The following is a 16,398-nucleotide window of genomic DNA, read 5'->3' as shown; positions in this document are numbered from 1 at the left end:
CTAACTCAGCTGTTGCCTGGCCATCACAAACAGAAAGCTAAGTGCAGCCTAGCTTCATCCCATTGTAGCTGTGGATACTACCTTATGCTACCTGTAGACTTCCTTAGCCTAGCTTTGCCTAGCCAAAAGCCTCCTGCACCTTCGCCGGAGGCCAGGCTAAACTTATGCACTGTCCCCTCTAGACCAGCCTTGTTGCTCCCTAGACCTGATTCACCTGAGCCTTCGTCATACATTCAGCTAGTCAAACCCATGCCCCGAAGGTTGTGTTTCCCACCTTAGCCCCACTGCAGCAAAGCCAAGCACAGAGACACCATTAACAGCTGCAGTCTGTCCTGCGCTTTGCAGCCAGCAGTATCCAAACAAGAGCTCTTCTCCCATTTCTGTGCAGCACAGCCAAGCTCACCTGTGTCTTTCTGCCAGCAGGTTTAAAGGGACCTGGCTCTGTCTAACGCCTTGAGGCATTTACAGATTAGCAGATCATGCTGTGAAACAGTTAAGTGCTTATTTTATTCCCAGTGAGAGCAATATGCCCAAATGCATCTCTCCAAAACTGGAGTAAAGAACAAATACCTCGTTAGTATACATGAAAATTACAGACAAGAACATACGACACAGACTACCAGAGAAAACATACATTCGAAAGAGAACTGCTGACTCGAACCCAACATGAGACTTGAGGGGCAGCACGGCCTAAGAAATAAGATCTGAGGAAGTCCCTAGGCCCAAGGTGACAACTCAAGTCTGCAAGTCCTTGTCCAGTGCTCTGGGCCGGACACTAATCACTCTGTGGCCTGAGATGTTAGAACGGCCTTAAAAAAAAAAAAAAAGCTGAAGAATTTTATGCCTCTCTTTCAATAGTACTGATGGCAGGTCTGAAGCACAGCATCAGGGAAACCACTGATGATTCTTCACAGGGGGAAGAAAACACCAGGATTTCTCAAACCTGCAGCTTCAGGTTGACTTTGGGTGTTGCAACCTGGCATTTTTATACAGACTTTTGTTTTTCAGACTGAGAACAGCCCTTTAAATATTGCTTAGAGAGTGGGATATGCTGAATCCAAACCTGTCTTGAAAGAGTTGAATTTAAGTAGATGACAGTAGTCTTTCAAAAAGCTTGCATGAAATTTCTAACTGTCATTAGTGGGTCATTAGTTGAGGCCTATTATGAGATGGGGAACAGGAAGAGAAGGGCACCTCAGTAGTCAATGACTGAGCAGTTAAAAAGCAATAAACACTTCCAGCCTTATACAAGATGTTCAGACTGCAAAACCGGGAGGTTAGCTCAGCACAGTTCATGCCAATCCCACAACAGTGCCTATTTCACAGCTGGTCAGACCAGTTTTTAAAATGCAAATTTAAGTCATGCAAACTTCACAAGGGCTCACACCTTCTCTACTATGCAGGCATATTTCACTGGGAGGATGTGAGGAATATCCCTTCGAAACTGCAAGGGGAATTTTACTTTCACTTAAACTAGAGTCTCTCCCAGAACAGCAGGGCTACGGATTTTTACTTATTTGTAAAATAAAACTGGAACTCTGTCAAAGACCAGCAGCATGTCTCATCTAAAAAGCCTGGCAGGTGCAGCAGCCTAGGGACAATGTGAGATTTTATTTGTTCCAAAATAGCTTTTGGAGCAAAACCAAAAAACAAGAGCAATTTTTCTAGAAATTAGTTTCTTCTCTTTTCCCCACGAATACTTAGGTTTTGTTTTGGGCCTGAGGGAACTGGAAGAGATTTGGCAGAAAATAGAAAACATTTTCATGGGGAATACAATACACATTTTCATGTGGAACACAGTTCACATTTTCATGTGAGCAAAACACATCATTAACAGAAATAGCTGAACAGTCCCCACCGCACCACAGGCCTTCATAACACAACTGCACCTCCACTTTCCCATCAAGCACTGGAGCACAAACAGGCCCAAATGCTCACACCCAGTGTTTCCAGCAGAACACAGTTTCAGAATAAGTTATAATTAAATATACGTAACATGAGTATTAATTCATTAAAGGCTACTTTAGCCACTACTCAACTGACAGACACTTCAGTCTCTGAATTCCTCCATGTTTCTGAAATCTAAAGCTCAAGGTCAAGAAGTGGAAGTACAGAAAAGGCTCATAAATGCATTCTAAACTGCCTGGGATTGGCAGAAGTAGCACGTGAGTATAGACCCAAGAGAGCTCAGTAGTCTGCTCACAAGTAAATCAATGTCCAGCTCCTCAGGAAGACACTGGCCCTTGAGGTGGGAGCAGCCCCAAGCCATTGTCACTTCAGGTACGCAGAGGGACCCCATACGAAACCCAGTTCTTTCTGCTAGGTGCTACATCATAGCTATTGCAGAGTCTTCAGTGCTGCACTCCTGCTCCAAGCCCACCCGACGGATGGACTCCCTGTATTTCTGCCGTCCCAGCTCAATGATGGTTTCAACCTCATCAGCGATGTCCTGGCGGCCACTCTCTTTCATGGCTGTAATCAACTTGCTCACACAGTCAGGATCCTCCAAGTTTTGCTGAGCCCATGAGAAAAGCATGTCCAGGATCTGCTTATCAAGGTCCTCTCTGAAGAAAGGGGGAAGCACAGAAGTAACCAACATACTCTCCTGGCAACCCAAAGAGGCCTTACCTGAGTCCTAGCCCATGACTGGAGCCCCAAAGAAGCCATCCAGACACACAAAGCACTCAGTGGGCCTGCCTATTCCCCACCCATCATAAAGGAGTTGCAGTTCCTGCACTAAAATCTCTCTGGAAATTTTTTTCCTAATGGAAGTATCAAATTAAAGCATTCTGCTTTTGAATGTAAATTCCCCACAACAGTAGTTTGGTCATAACAAATCTCCTTCTCTCCTACTGCTCTGACTTTTTTGGTCAGACTGCATGTCCCATGACGTACCACAAACTCTTTTTGAATAAAGACGATATTCACAATTAATGCCATAGACCACTGCTCATTGTCAGATGGAGTCTGGCCAGGAATCCAGATCACAGAACAAAACAGGAATGCGGCTCATCTGAACTACAAAGCTCATCAGGTTTGTTATTTCCCAATTTTGTTTTTCAAACATAAAGCTTTGTTTTATAATGGCAAGAGAATATAATCAGTTTTCCATAAAAAAGGTAATGTTTTGAGAAGAACCATTAGTCAACCCATCTTTTATGCAGTGAAACAATTCCAGTGGGAAAACTTTCAACCAGCCAAGCATTAATTTATACTATTACACTGCAGATAGATAGATAGATAGATAGATAGATAGATAGATAGATAGATATAATGCATCACTGTTGATCACTGTGTCCTATCTTACCTGTTATTGTATCCTATGCGCTCAATCTGCTGATAAGTCAAGCCCAGGTTCAGGCCGATGGTCTGCCAGTCAGCTCCCACGCGCCTGGCAATGCTCAGCAGGTTTGCCTGTGTCAGGTAGCCAGTCTCTGCGTTGCCCAGGTTCAAGGGAGGGAAGGAGAAGCCATTCAGGGGACAGGGGTTCTCACGCCAGCGGGGTTTCAATCGCTGTGTCACAGAGAGGAGAGAGAGAGAACATGCTAAACAAATTGTTTTTGTAGAGGACAGTGTCTGGCCATTCAGTCTCCACACAGAAATTTCCTTCCTCCTACTGGGGAGGAAGTCATAGCTCACACTGGAAATTTCCTTTCTTGTCTTTACAGAGCATTTTTCAATGAACCATCTCCCCAAAGCATATTTGCCTCAGCGGTAAGAGAGCACTTACTTAGTCTAGATTTGTAGTTGAGGTTGCATGTATCAGAAAGGGATGTGAGATCATGGCACGTGATCTGAAGGGAAGCATTCAGCCTACAAAGGTATTTATTGTTTTAAGCTTCTCAAAAATCAATTAAATTCCATAAGCAAAAGTTGCATTTCTCACTGTAACATACAGCCTAGTCTTTAAAGGCCAGTGGCTCACACCAGAATACTTCTACTCAATGCCTGTATTCAAATCCAGCCTAACTATGTCATCCTAGACCTTTCTTTCTCCCTGCTGAAAGCTGTGTGACTAAGAAATTTATAAACAAAACAGACACCTCCCTTAATTACAGTGAGCTTCCTCCTGTTCTACATCCCTCATTCATTCAAAGGATCCACCCTCTCTGACCACCCATCCAACAAGCCTGTGCTTGACAGGCAAGATGAGCAAGAGAGATGGAGACCACTCCCAGCTATTCATGTTTCTCTTTTCAGAAGAGCTCATGGGGAGTGGGAAATCTCCACCACAACACGGCTGGGCAGCCGTTTCTTGCAGTCATTCATTGCATCCGTTCTCATGAAGGAAGACAAAATTAGCTGAGCAGGAAGGCCGTGCTCTTACCCCATCTAGATTAATTTTTCTCTAGGAGACAAAACAACTCACAGGCAGTTTGATGGGCAGAGTAGCAAGCCAGAGAGAGTCTGGTCCTTTCCTCCTCCTGCTGGCGTCTTCAGGGATGCTCTCGGGAACTGCCCCTCGGTAGAAAGAGACCTTTGCAAACAGAAAGCATGCAGTGAGGCTCAGATTCAAGCACAGTGGCCAAGCCTGTTTGTACCATGTCTTTTCTGTCTGGGAAAGAATGAATTCAGCATTTCTCACCTATCCTCAGTCCATAAATACAGCCTCCCAATTAAGTGCAACTGGGAGGAGCTCTGAGGTTCTGCCATAAAGGCTGGACTCACTGCCAACACCCTAAGAGTTAATGGCAGGAATGTAAGTCAGAGAGCTAAGTGATGAGTGGTCCTTCCAGACTACTCTTCTTGTTTATTCAGGGTTTAGTCAGTGAAATGCAAAGCCAAGGGAAAGAGGGGAGGAAAAGAGTCATGCCCATTGCTCAGAGATTATTATGAGGAGCATTGTAAAAGCGATGGTGATGAAGGAGGAAACAAAAAGTCAGCGTAACTAGTTGCTCACCTGGCCTTTTACAGCTTGGCCTTTCCTGTCTACAGGGGAGGTCACATAGATTTCCTTCATGTTCTTCAAGTGGGAGTAAAAAATAAATGAGAGACGTCCATCCACACAGTCAGGGCGATCTGTGCAGAGAAGCAGCAAACACTGAACTTGTGCAGAAAAGTGTGCAGCTTTTCAAGCCTGCCCAACAGCCCATCATCCACTAGCAGCCTCCATGCTACTACCTACTCCTCCTACTCATGCCTGAAAGAATTGTAACCCCTCCTTCCTCGCTGGGTGACATGGGAAAACAGAAAATACTGGCTGTGGAGAAAGCAGGTCCTACAGGTGAAAAAGGAGAATGGCCACAAGGTGGAGATCAAGTTCAAGAATGGAAGGCAAGGCAGGGCAAGACATTCAGATGGAGTCAAGTCCATCCTTGGCACTTCCCTACCATCCTTGGTCCTTTCTACCCCTTGGAGGGTAGAATCAGCTGCAATAGCATCCTGTAATGCACAAAAATAGGTCACCTATCACTTCACCATTTCTGCAGTGGGTGCGGAAATAGGAATAGAGCTAAAGGGAAAAAAATATAATCAGGTACAACATTCATATATGTAATTACCTAGAAATTAAGTTGGAGTCCAGCCTAAATCAGGACAGTGAGACAGACTCTGGCCTCATGAACTCCACTGAAAGACCAGTGCACTTTATTATTCTTCATAGAGTTGTGCTTAATTTACACCAATGAAACTGAGCTGTATGTTCAGGTTTTGCAGAAAATGGCTCAGTTTGCAGCTGTAACAGGTCCAGACACAGTGGGGCATAAAATATCATCTTGAGTTTTGGTCCTGCTCCCTCTCTCCTTCTCTTCTAATGGCTCCGTTAGAGGGAATTCTTTGCTCTGGATTATTTCAGAAACACCTTCTCCAAAAAAATATCTTTATATGTGTTCTCTCAGAAATGGGCAACATTAACTAAATCACCATGGACATTCCAGTGTGGTGTCTAAGATGCCAGGAAAAGGGCATAGCTGGCTGCAGAAGCAGATCAGTCATAAAATAAACACACTTGGCTATTGCCAACATGAGAGGAACAACAGCATGAGAGGAAATGAAAGCCTGCAAACAGCACTTTCAGAGTGAAAAGTAGACACAAAAGTTGGGTGACCACAGAATGTGACAAGTTCAATGTCCATGGGCTGGCTGCTGTGAGTAGTGGGTGAGCTGGAGACAGAGAGGAATGCCATGAAGGAGTACAGCCCCCAGCAGAAACACACTTAGGGCTAGAGAAGCAGAAGAGGTAGGAGTAGAAAGGAGCCTAGTACTACCATACCCATATCGATGCTGATGCCTCGCTCAAAAGCTGCAAAAAATTGCTCTCCCTCAAACATCTCCACCATGTCAGATGGCTCAGGTCCTCGATAGCGGTCCTGCAACTTCTTCAGCACTGGGTCAACCTGACAAGGATGACAACACAGGACCCCATGTTTGGTCTGAAGCATGTCTGTCCCCTGACCCATGTCCCTACATCCACGATGTTCCTCTCATTCACCTTCAACAGGGAAAGTCCATTTCACATGGAAAGGATGTAAACAAATGAACAAACACCCACCCCCTCCTGTCCCAGTTACATTCACTACAGACAAGGAAGTGGTGCTCTGAGTTTTGTGGCTTCCCTATTTCTCTTCTCAAGTAAAAAGCAGAAAAGCCTATGTGGACTAACAAAAAGAGGCCATCCCAAAGCTGCCATTAAAAAAGCATTTTCAGCAATGTCTCTATCTTTTTAACAGGTCAGTAACCTTCAAAGGCAGGGAGGGATTTACTTACTACCTTATTCCCCTCACAGTATGCCATTAAAAGACATTTTCTCTGCAAAAAGCCACATGCTACAATAGCACACAGCTGAGGACACCAGAAAGCTCATTTTGGCTTTGCAGCCTGTGATCACACTGTCAGACCTGGGGTCTCGGAGGCAGTGCAAGAGTCAGCCTAGAGCCGAGGTGTCTATCCTTCTTTCTATTTGTAACTGTAAATCTTCTCTCTTACCCCATGACCATGCCTGGCAGGAATACAGACACCCCTGAGCCCCAGTCTCACTGTGAGTGCCATTGCTGCCTCCTCTGGAAATAATTTTAGCCCAGAACCCAAGATATAAAGAATCCTTACAGATGTTTATGCCCACAGATCGTTTCAATACAGAAGAACAAATAACAAAAACAAGGAGCAACCAGATCAGAGGATTATGCAGAGAGTTGGGATAAGCAGCCCAGTTCTGGCAGTCTGATAAAATAACCCTCACCTCACTGAGCTGCACTGTCTGTCAAGGTACACACTCTACAAACACAGAGGCACACTTAATTTGCTAACATCTGAAGCAACACTGCTGAGGGCTGATACCCCTAGGGCAGAAGCAGCAGAAGAGAATGTGTGAGTGTTTCCCATCTCCTTCCCATCTCCTTCCATACAAAGTCAGCCAGATTAGCTCAAACTAATAGCATAAACTAACCTGATGATGCACTGAAGCAGATTAAGGAGGGCTTATATGCTCTGTTCCACTGCTTGAACTGTAAACAGCAAGGAACAGCGCGAAGAGTGCCATTTCTAACCACTCCAGCTGAAACCAAAGCAGTGCTTCTGCCCACACTACTAGTCCATGTCAGACAAGTGATGTGTTAACCTTAATATCTTTGACTAAGCCAACACGTTTTGCCTTGTGTTTGCTAGATGCTAACAGCATGCACATGGCCAGTTACTGTGGCTCAGCTGATTTTAGCAGCCCAGTCCTCAAGGTTCGCAGGGGAGGAAATCACTGCATGGCATCCACCACTGCATAGAATGAGTTTTCCTTCTTCCCCCAGCTTCCAGTAAGCCGGTGTCACACTACCAACACAGTGTGGTGACAGCATACCCCAGCCATGACCCTGCAGCAGTGAACAGGACCATTTGGTGCACTGCTGCCCTTACATCCTACAAAGGGAGGCCCAGGAAGCTCAGGAGCAAGGCAATGCAACCCAGATCAGACCTTGTGCTTGGGGACACACTGTAGCAGGACTTGCTCTGGGTCCTTCTTCCTCTGCAGAGCAATGAAGTTCACCTGGTACATACGCAGCCGCTCATAGACTTTCTTGGCAATGCCTCCAATGTAGGTCTTGGTGGTGTACCACAGCCAGTACCTGGCAGATAAGGGAATTAAGAAAAAGGAGGGATCCTGCCTAGGAAGGGAAGCCAGTGTCACACCCACGAGACTGTAAAAAATGATGGGTAGAGACAAAGTGCTAAGCTGGGCCTGACTTGCAAAGGGAAAAGGGAACAGGTAGGGTTAATGGCATGACCCCTGGTCAGAGTGTGGGAAAAGAGGAACATCCCATCTTTTCCTTAGGACTAATCCTGCACTTACCAGGAGAAGTGGGTGACTTCAAACACTGCATAAAGATGGGTGAATTCCAGCACCACCTGACTGGTAATGTCATCCCAGGTTTGGCCCTCCAGGTCACCATGGAGAAGATGTAGCCTTGACTGATCCAAATTTAGCCCTAAAGACAACAACAATCAAGAGATGCAATATGCAGCAGAAGCCTTTATTCATGGCTTTACAAACCCAGTCACAGTTTTGGGTGATTCACTTTTTAAAAGCACCAAATTAAGGCTCATGGCCTTCTCTTCAGCATCCAGGACTGAACTTTGGTCAAAGAAGAGCAGCAATAAAAGGTTGAGGCTACCCCAATGCTTCCAGGATATTCTGGCAAAATATGCAGAATTAAACTGATAGTGTGCTGATTTCCACCAACAGATTCATTAGACAATTCCCATCACCAATATCTAGGGTTATTAATTAAGTTCTATCTCTTTCTAAATATACATCCCACAGACTTTTCAATCCTGATGCACTTCAGACATGCAAATACCAGGTAGTGCTACAATGAAAGCCAAGCCGCACCCAAAAAGATTTTACTTCTTCACAAGAAAGCCAGGAAAGGTCAAAGAAAATAGGAATTAGGAGACACAGGGTACTTAGCACGCAAACAGAGGAATCCCTGGCAAGGCTGAGGCTGTTTATAGCAGTATTCAGAGTGGGAGATGGCTTAGTGTATTATCGTACACTTTTAACTGCAGTGGCTCAGCACCTGATTCATGAGCAAGGAAGTAAGAGAGAAGGCAGACCACTGGAGGCAGCATCTTCATTACCTGCTTCAAGCTATTCCCAATCATGAATCAAAGCCCTTTTACAAAGCATCTCCTCAGTTGGCAGGAGTGCCTCTTCAACCCGTCATACCAAAGCCAGCAGTTTGGTAGAGAAATCCATTTGCCAAGGCCATTCTCCCAGCTTGTGCTGCTGGTCTGCGAAGCCCAGCGCTGGTCTGCTGGACCTGAACTACCTTCAGCTCCCACCACCCTACACTACCACTCACTCAGCAGACACACCTTGCTGTTCCTGCAGGAAAAGAAGCAAGCTTTATTATTAACAGGAGAGGCAAACAAAATTCCCAGCTTGCCATTTGTGGTTTTCCACATATGGCGTTTCTCTTTGCCAATTTTGGGAATAAACTGACCTGTAACCCCGGGCGGGAGGGGCAGCTGAATTCTCACTGGCCTGAGAAAATCCACCAGGGAGTCCTGGGAAAGGCAGAGCAGGGGACTGACTCTGCACCCTGCATCGGCCGTGATTTCCTCTATCTCTTCTGCAGAGACTGGCAGCACCTGGATGTGGAAGACAGCATGGTGAGCGGAGCAGTCAGGCACCCACATTCCCACATCGCTCACTCAGTTACCCCAGCACCCAGCAGGCAAATGCTGCTCAGTATTACAATAGCATTTAGCACTATCTAGCAGCTCTACAGAAAAATTAATTTTAGTGGGATGGCTTTAGAATTAGATCCACATAAATAATCCCCCCCCCAGGTCTCACTCACTGAGCTGTTCTGCCAGGCTCAGTATGTTTTGCAAGGGAACAAGAGGCAAAATCTCTTTGTGTTCTCTTCACAGCAGCTACCTGCTGATGTGCTGGAGGCAGCACTGGCAGAGCTGCAAGGAGATCCCTTTCCCACACAGGGCAGCTTGGGGCATAGTCCATTTTGCAGGCAGGGAAGCTAAGACAGAAGGTGATCTGAGATGGGTCAGCCCATGAAGCATCCGTGTCAGATGTGAATTACCCTAGGGCGGACATCTCACCTTCGGCTCCCCTACTTGGCATGGGACAGCAGCTGCACTAGGGCTTACCAAAGCTTGTTTTTTAAAGCATGCATACCTGCAGCTTGACACTGCGAGTCTCTTCAGTGACTCCAGGAGGAAAGGTCACTTTGATGTTTGGATCCACACTGGAAAAGAGCAATGTCCCTTCTGTTGGCACTTTGCATTCATTTTGCACAAGTCGAGACACAACGAGGAACCACGAGAAGTGAAGGACACTACAGTGAGCCACATGCTTCTGTAACAGAAGACAGGGAAGAAGAGAAAACATATAAGCATATAACATAATACAATAAAGCCAGGAAAATAGGTGCCAGTAACAGCTGAGCAGATGAAAGCACTAGAACAGGGATGAAGCATGGCAGGTTGCAACTTATCATCTTCAGGAGACACCTCCATGACAGAGGAAACCTGGAGCTGAAATCCACTACCTTTTATAGCAGCTGCTCAAAACACAGCTCATGAGATGTTTCAAATGGGCTCACTCTTGGCTGGGTAAAACCAAAGAGGGGAACAGGAATGATGTGTTTCACTGGTCATTCCAATCTGCTTACCTTTGATTTTCTCTTCTGCTCCAGTCTTGTTCTCAGATCACTCCAGCTCTGCCCACTGAAGGTCCGAACTACCACCTCACGCTGGTGAAGGGTTTGAGGGGAGGCATATGGCATCCAGATCTGCACCTCCTGGCAAAAAAGCATTCCTGTGAGACACCAGTTGAAAGGATAAAACCAAGCCTAGCTCTGCTCTGTGGCTTCCTGTGCAGACAAGAAGGGCGAGGGCAAAGCACGGCCTGTATGCAGAGAGTGGAGGAGGAGATAGGAACCTGCTCTGTCCTGCAGCCTCCGGGAAGGTGACAGGAGATGTCAGCTCCGCTATGTAGTGTGACGACAGGAAAAGTTCAGCAGCTTGTGGGCAGAAAGGGCAAAGCAACTTTTGCAGTGAGTTGCTGTCAGCCATGACGGTGCTGGTGATATAAGTACTCACCAGTTTGAATGAAAACCACACAGTCAGACTTTTAGGGAAGGATGTGAACCATTCTCCTTGCAGGCTAAGGCCAAATGCTGGAACAGCACTTATCCTCTGGCACAGGAGGAGAGTTGTGAGTGAGGAAGGTTATAGTTCAGCTCAAGCAGGAGCAGTGGGGAAGGCAAAGGAGCCAGACCAGCACAGTGCCAGAGAAGCTGGCTGTGTCCTTTCTAAGTGTTTGCAGCAGGGCTTCTTTGAAAGGCAGTCCTGCAGCTACTTAAAAGCAGCAGTGATGGGGCTAGCTGTCTCAAAACTCCCAAAAGACTCTCTCAGAAGACTCTGCCGAGCTTCTGCAGAGGCAGATTGATCAGGAGGTGGCCTGGATGTGTCCTCACCTGCTGGAATTTGACCCCATGAGGCTGCAGCTCCAGGGCTCTACTTAGCAGGACATCATGGTGTCTCAGCTTTACCCACTGAGGGTCTGGTGCGAGGGTTCGGAAGTAGATCCGCAGAGGGTCAGAGGCAGCCCCGGGTGGAAAGTAGAAATGGATGCCACAGGCCAGGACCACTTTGCAGCCTTCAGAGGTGACAGTAAAGCTTCCAGAAGAAATGCATGAATGTATGACACCGTGCAATGAATTCAGCCCTCCAAAAATCAACAGAAGAATCTCCTACCTTGTGTTTGACTGGCCTACTGAGGCTATAAGCTCCTATACACGTGCAATACCCACCACGCACCAATCTTGTCTGGGACCTTGTTACACCACTGTAACATAAGTTCTTAATAACAGAGGCTTACCTGTCCTCTCCTGATGCAAGGAAGAGTCTTCGAAGCCCTCCGGCTCTGGATTCATCTGCGGCAATAAGAAGGTTTGGGTAGGAGGAGGAGACAGACGTTACTTAAATCAGGGTAGACAAGAAAGGCTGAACTTGCATTTCAGTTTTGGCTTAATCCTAATCTGACAGAAGTTTCTAACGGAACCCTGCTCACACTGCAGCAGGCTTCAGATCAAGCAGCAGCAGGAGGACGGGAAGAGGACTAGGGGTCCCAAGATGCACTGGAAATGCTGACTCTCCCTCAGGAAAACTCAGAAGCAGAGGGAATTAGAAAATATTTCAATCTACAACCCTGCAGTTCTCAGGGCCATGTTTGATTGCCTGGGGCCATGCCTGGGAATCAGTGCTTCCTCTTGTGAATGTGAGCACCATTGGGAAACCCTGTTCAGATTCCTGCTTATTCATCACCTTCATCCTGGACAAAGAGCTGCTCCTCTGCAGCCTGGGAACGACAGGAAAGCAGGAGGTAACTGCACAGCAGAATGACCTCTTATTGCTCTCTGTGCTTCTAGCATGAGCCACCACAGCCTTAGGGCCATGCAGCAAGTCCAAGAACTGGTGCTCACTTCTGCTAAAAAGGCCCCTTTAGGGGCCTCTCCTGTTGTTTCCTGTGAATCCCATTTTCACTTCCACTGTAAAACCTTTCCTAGGAAGCCCAATTCCAGGGACCACTGAGCCCTTCAGACCAGGCTTGGGCTCGTAAAAACAGAACTAGTACTGTCTGTATCCGTACAACCTCATAATTATTCCAGACAAATAAATACTGATCTGATTCCCCCCTGCTTGTCTTCTCTAATCCAAACCCATCCATGCCATGCTGGGCTGAGTGAGGGAACAGCTGGGCAGAACCCACAGCAGCAGAAGCCTTGCAATTACCAGCCTGCGGGGATGGCTCAGTTTCTCCTAAGGGATTGCCTCGGAGGCGCACGAATGGCGAGGTCTGGATCTCGGGGGGGACGGCACGGAGGCAATTGTTCTGCAGATCAAGTCTGGACAAGTTGGGCAGGCTGGCAAGCGAGGCAGGGACTGTCACCAGGAGATTGCTGTGGAGATGCAGCCGCCGCAGAGACTTCAAATTGGCTGCAGGTTAGAACAAGAAGTAACTCCCCATGCGTGCTGTTAATTGCATTGCACACCAGCTCTAACCCCCCCGCCGCTCTCCTCATCACATGTACACACACAGACAAAAGCACAAGAGCCCAACATCTCTTTAACTCACAAAATAAAGGGGTCCAGGGAATTAGCTGAGAGGCATCGCAGCCTCCTCTGTCCTCTGCTTTTCAGCACCCAGCTACAAGTATGGATGTAAGATGCTTCCATAACAGCATCAATGACAACCCCGGGCACAAAGTAATACAGGACCCAAGAGCCAGGAAGCTGGGCAGCAGAAGTCAGAGCCCAGTTCCGTGGGCTGGTCCACACTGGACAGCATGATTGCAAGCCCAGATTTGCATCCCATTAAATCCCAGCTCTTCTGTTTCCAGTCCTGGGTGCTACCCAAAACCAGCCAGGCCAGATCCTCAGCCATTGTAAATTGTATTGCAATCTTAGCAGTCTTGCTGATCCACAGAAGCAGAAAGCACGGTCCAGAGAGTCGTTAATGCTCAAAGGGACTGACTGAACCAAGCATGTTTCTTCTGGATATCCCTTCCATTTGGCTCTAACATAACAGATGGTTTGTGCTAACAACTCTGGGGACAGAGACCAAGGGCCTCGGGGGTCTTAGACTGTACCAAAAGCTCAGCAAGCCCACGCCCTTCTTTTCCCCTAGAAAATACTTACCTAAGGAGTCTGGGATGCTCGATAAGCAATTCCCAGAGAGATCCAGCTCTGTGCAGCTGTGCAGATTCCCAACTTCTTCAGGAAGGAATTCCAAACCATTTTCCGAGAGATCCAGGTCCTGCAGCACTGCCAGCTCCCCAATGCTCTGAGGTAAGTCCTTCAGCTGATTTTTCATAGCAGAGAAGAAAGTCAGCTTGCTCAGAGAGCCGAAGTCCTCAGGGAGTGCCACCAGGCTATTGTGGCTCACCAGGAGCACGCGGAGGCTGGGGAGGTGGAGGATGCAGCTGGGCAAGGTGGAGAGGCTGTTGAAGCTGAGATCCAGGTGGGTGAGACACCTCAGGTTCCCAATGTCTGGTGGCAAGCTTGTCAGGGAGCCATGCTGACATGAACCAAACTCATCCCTGGCATGGCCACCTGGGTGTGGAGGGAAGTGGAGGAAGAGGTCAATATGCTACAGGGATACCTCACCAGCCTCACATGAGACTCCTTAGTACAGAGACCCAGAAGATGGGGAGTTACTGATCACAATGAGCAGCACTGACTACAAAGTACTCATAGAGAAGTGGGTTTTCTGCTCCTTGCCTCAGTTTCCTGATCAGTGAAAGGGGTATAATGGTGAAGACCTGTTATGAAGTCAAGAGATGCCACAGTCAACCAGTAAAGCTCTGCTAAACACATCTAGAGTCAAAGCTCAGAAAGAGCCAGGCCACTCCACACATCTACCACCCTTCAGCAGGGTGGCCCATACCCCTCCGAGCCTCTTACTCTCCTTCCCCACCAGCACCAGTGGCCAACACACAACACTTTATGGACTAAGGAGACATTCCTCGCCCTCCAGGGTTTGCCCACACTGTTGAGGGACAAACAGCCCTGAGGACTGAGATCTACCCTTGCAAGACTGGAGAGCAGACGTGAGGAAAGCAGTGAAAATGTGGGAAAAAAAAAGCAAGTAATTCAGTATTGTGTAGGCCAGACAGTGCAGAGGGGGAAGGATACAAGTTCCCCACCCCAGGCTGTGACACTCAAACTGGAGAAGAGCTGCATCCATGGAAAATAAGTCGAGCAAACAAAAGGAAACTTCCAAAACTCTCCATTTCTTCATCATTTCCTACTCTCCCTCCACTGTTGTCTATTTGTATACACATACAGCAGAGGGCACCAAACATTTTTTATGCTGCATGATGGCAAAAAATTAGAACAATCAAACTAATAGACACATTGCACTTTGTACATAAGAAAATCTTAGCGAACTATTTTATTGCACTTCAGGATGCTCAGGGTGTGTGTACATCTCACAAAACAAACCTGATAAAAGGTATTGCCATTATCCTCACCTTACTAAAGGGGGAAAAGACAAATGAAATTATTCACATGAGAAATCTGTGGCAGATATAGAAACGAACCTCAGGCTTTTCAGTTTTCAGCTAGAACCCTGAATTCTAGCCACAAACTCCCCCTTTTTTCTCTTATTTCTTTTTAAAATTCCACCTCCCAAAAAGCAAATGATTCAGTCTGATACAGAAATTATACCATTTGTATTGAGATCCTCCTAGAATAAAGAGATAAGAAAGTCAAAGAATGATCTAATATTTACAGGTCAAACAGCTATTACAGCTTGCCAAATTACATGCATGCCCTGAGTCATACTTTTGATAAAATGTTGAGCAGCCTCTTCTGGTCTGTCTTGAACTCTGCTAAACCTACGCTCACTGACACTAAGCAAGGATTAAGCTAGGATTGATTCAGATGGAAACACAGTAAAGACAGCTCATTATACTCCCAAAAATGAAAGAGAAGCTGAACATTTACCAAAAAATCCAACACCTTTCAATCCCCCTCTCCTTGCATAACTGTGCAAAAAATGCTCTTCTTCTAGAAGGTGGCTAAAGAAAATGTTGCAGCATCAACCCAACCAGATTCCAAAAACCGGTCCCCAGGCAGCTGTAGAAACAAAGGAAGGAAATAAGAGTCTAGAAGCTGTATCTTGTTGAAATCTGCATGCAGCTCTGACCAAGACTAAGAGCCAAAGCTGTAGTAAGGAGCACTAGAACAAAACAATTCCAAAGGCAGTTTGTCCTGCAGATGTGGAGAGAAGGATAAAAAAAAAAGCTGAGCCTAGAAAAGTTGGATGGTGACGGGCCCAGGAATTTACCTTTGAGCACCAGGGATTTCAGGTGCTTCAGATGAGGAAGGATGCTCAGCGTGGTGCCAAGGAGGCAATCGTTGCTGCTGAGCCGGAGGAACTCCACCTGGACCACCTCTCCCCGTCGCCCCTTGAACAGCTGGAGGAACCGACAGCAGCCGTCAGGATAAACATCCAGGTTCAGCCTGTTGTCTGCAAGGCAGGAGCCAGCGAGCGAAGGAGCCCCCAAAGCCCCCTCCCCGCACTTGTCCCCAAGCCCCAGCAGCTCTGCCATCTTCTGCATCTCGTCCACGGGGTCCGGACATGCTCTGACTTGCCAGGCAGGCAGGCACCGGCAGCACCACGAGGCAGCCGGGACAAGGAGGAGGAGGAAAGATGGCTCTGAAAGAGAACACAAGTGCACGATGAAGGCCTCCTGCCCCAGCCCAGAGTGGCTGGAAACAGTTTATAATCACAGCAAGAGGGCAGGAGGGATTACACGTGTGTTACTGAAAGCTTTGTGGGCAGAGAGCACAGAAATGCAGGGTGACGGACACCATGGAGGCTTCTCCTCCTAGGGAAAACCTCTGAGTTTTCCCAGCCAACATCTCAGCAGGGAATGGAGC

At 47.1% G+C, this 16,398-nt stretch overlaps 1 protein-coding gene across 1 annotated transcript; it reads right to left on the bottom strand.

Annotated features, from left to right (window-relative positions):
- Positions 1-493: 493 nt before the first annotated feature.
- PIDD1 (p53-induced death domain protein 1) lies at positions 494-16,076 on the bottom strand. The gene is made up of 15 exons (XM_076344262.1): positions 15,803-16,076; positions 13,651-14,064; positions 12,745-12,948; positions 11,831-11,885; positions 11,427-11,628; positions 10,620-10,748; positions 10,124-10,303; positions 9,429-9,576; positions 8,276-8,411; positions 7,901-8,051; positions 6,212-6,335; positions 4,901-5,019; positions 4,370-4,477; positions 3,308-3,513; positions 494-2,564 (listed from the first exon to the last, which is right to left on the bottom strand). Exons 1-15 carry the CDS (start codon positions 16,074-16,076, stop codon positions 2,327-2,329), a joined length of 2,688 nt encoding a protein of 895 aa, XP_076200377.1. The 3' UTR covers positions 494-2,326.
- Between the last annotated feature and the right edge of the window lie 322 nt (positions 16,077-16,398).

This window comes from Aptenodytes patagonicus, chromosome 7 (genome assembly GCF_965638725.1).
Source record: "Aptenodytes patagonicus chromosome 7, bAptPat1.pri.cur, whole genome shotgun sequence".
NCBI classification, from domain to species: domain Eukaryota; kingdom Metazoa; phylum Chordata; class Aves; order Sphenisciformes; family Spheniscidae; genus Aptenodytes; species Aptenodytes patagonicus.
Note: the sequence above shows the minus strand (reverse complement) of the source record. Positions and strands in the feature narration are given on the sequence as shown.

What these genes read in the sequence shown, in the direction of transcription:
- PIDD1 (XM_076344262.1), bottom strand. Translation starts at nt 16,076, where the DNA reads ATGCAGAAGATGGCAGAGCTGCTGGGGCTTGGGGACAAGTGCGGGGAG. An exon ending in GAAATCCCTGGTGCTCAAAG is followed by an intron (nt 14,065 to 15,802) that starts GTAAATTCCTGG and finishes CTCCACACCCAG; the next exon opens with GTGGCCATGCCAGGGATGAG. An exon ending in AGCAGAAGAGAAAATCAAAG is followed by an intron (nt 10,304 to 10,619) that starts GTAAGCAGATTG and finishes CTTCTGTTACAG; the next exon opens with AAGCATGTGGCTCACTGTAG.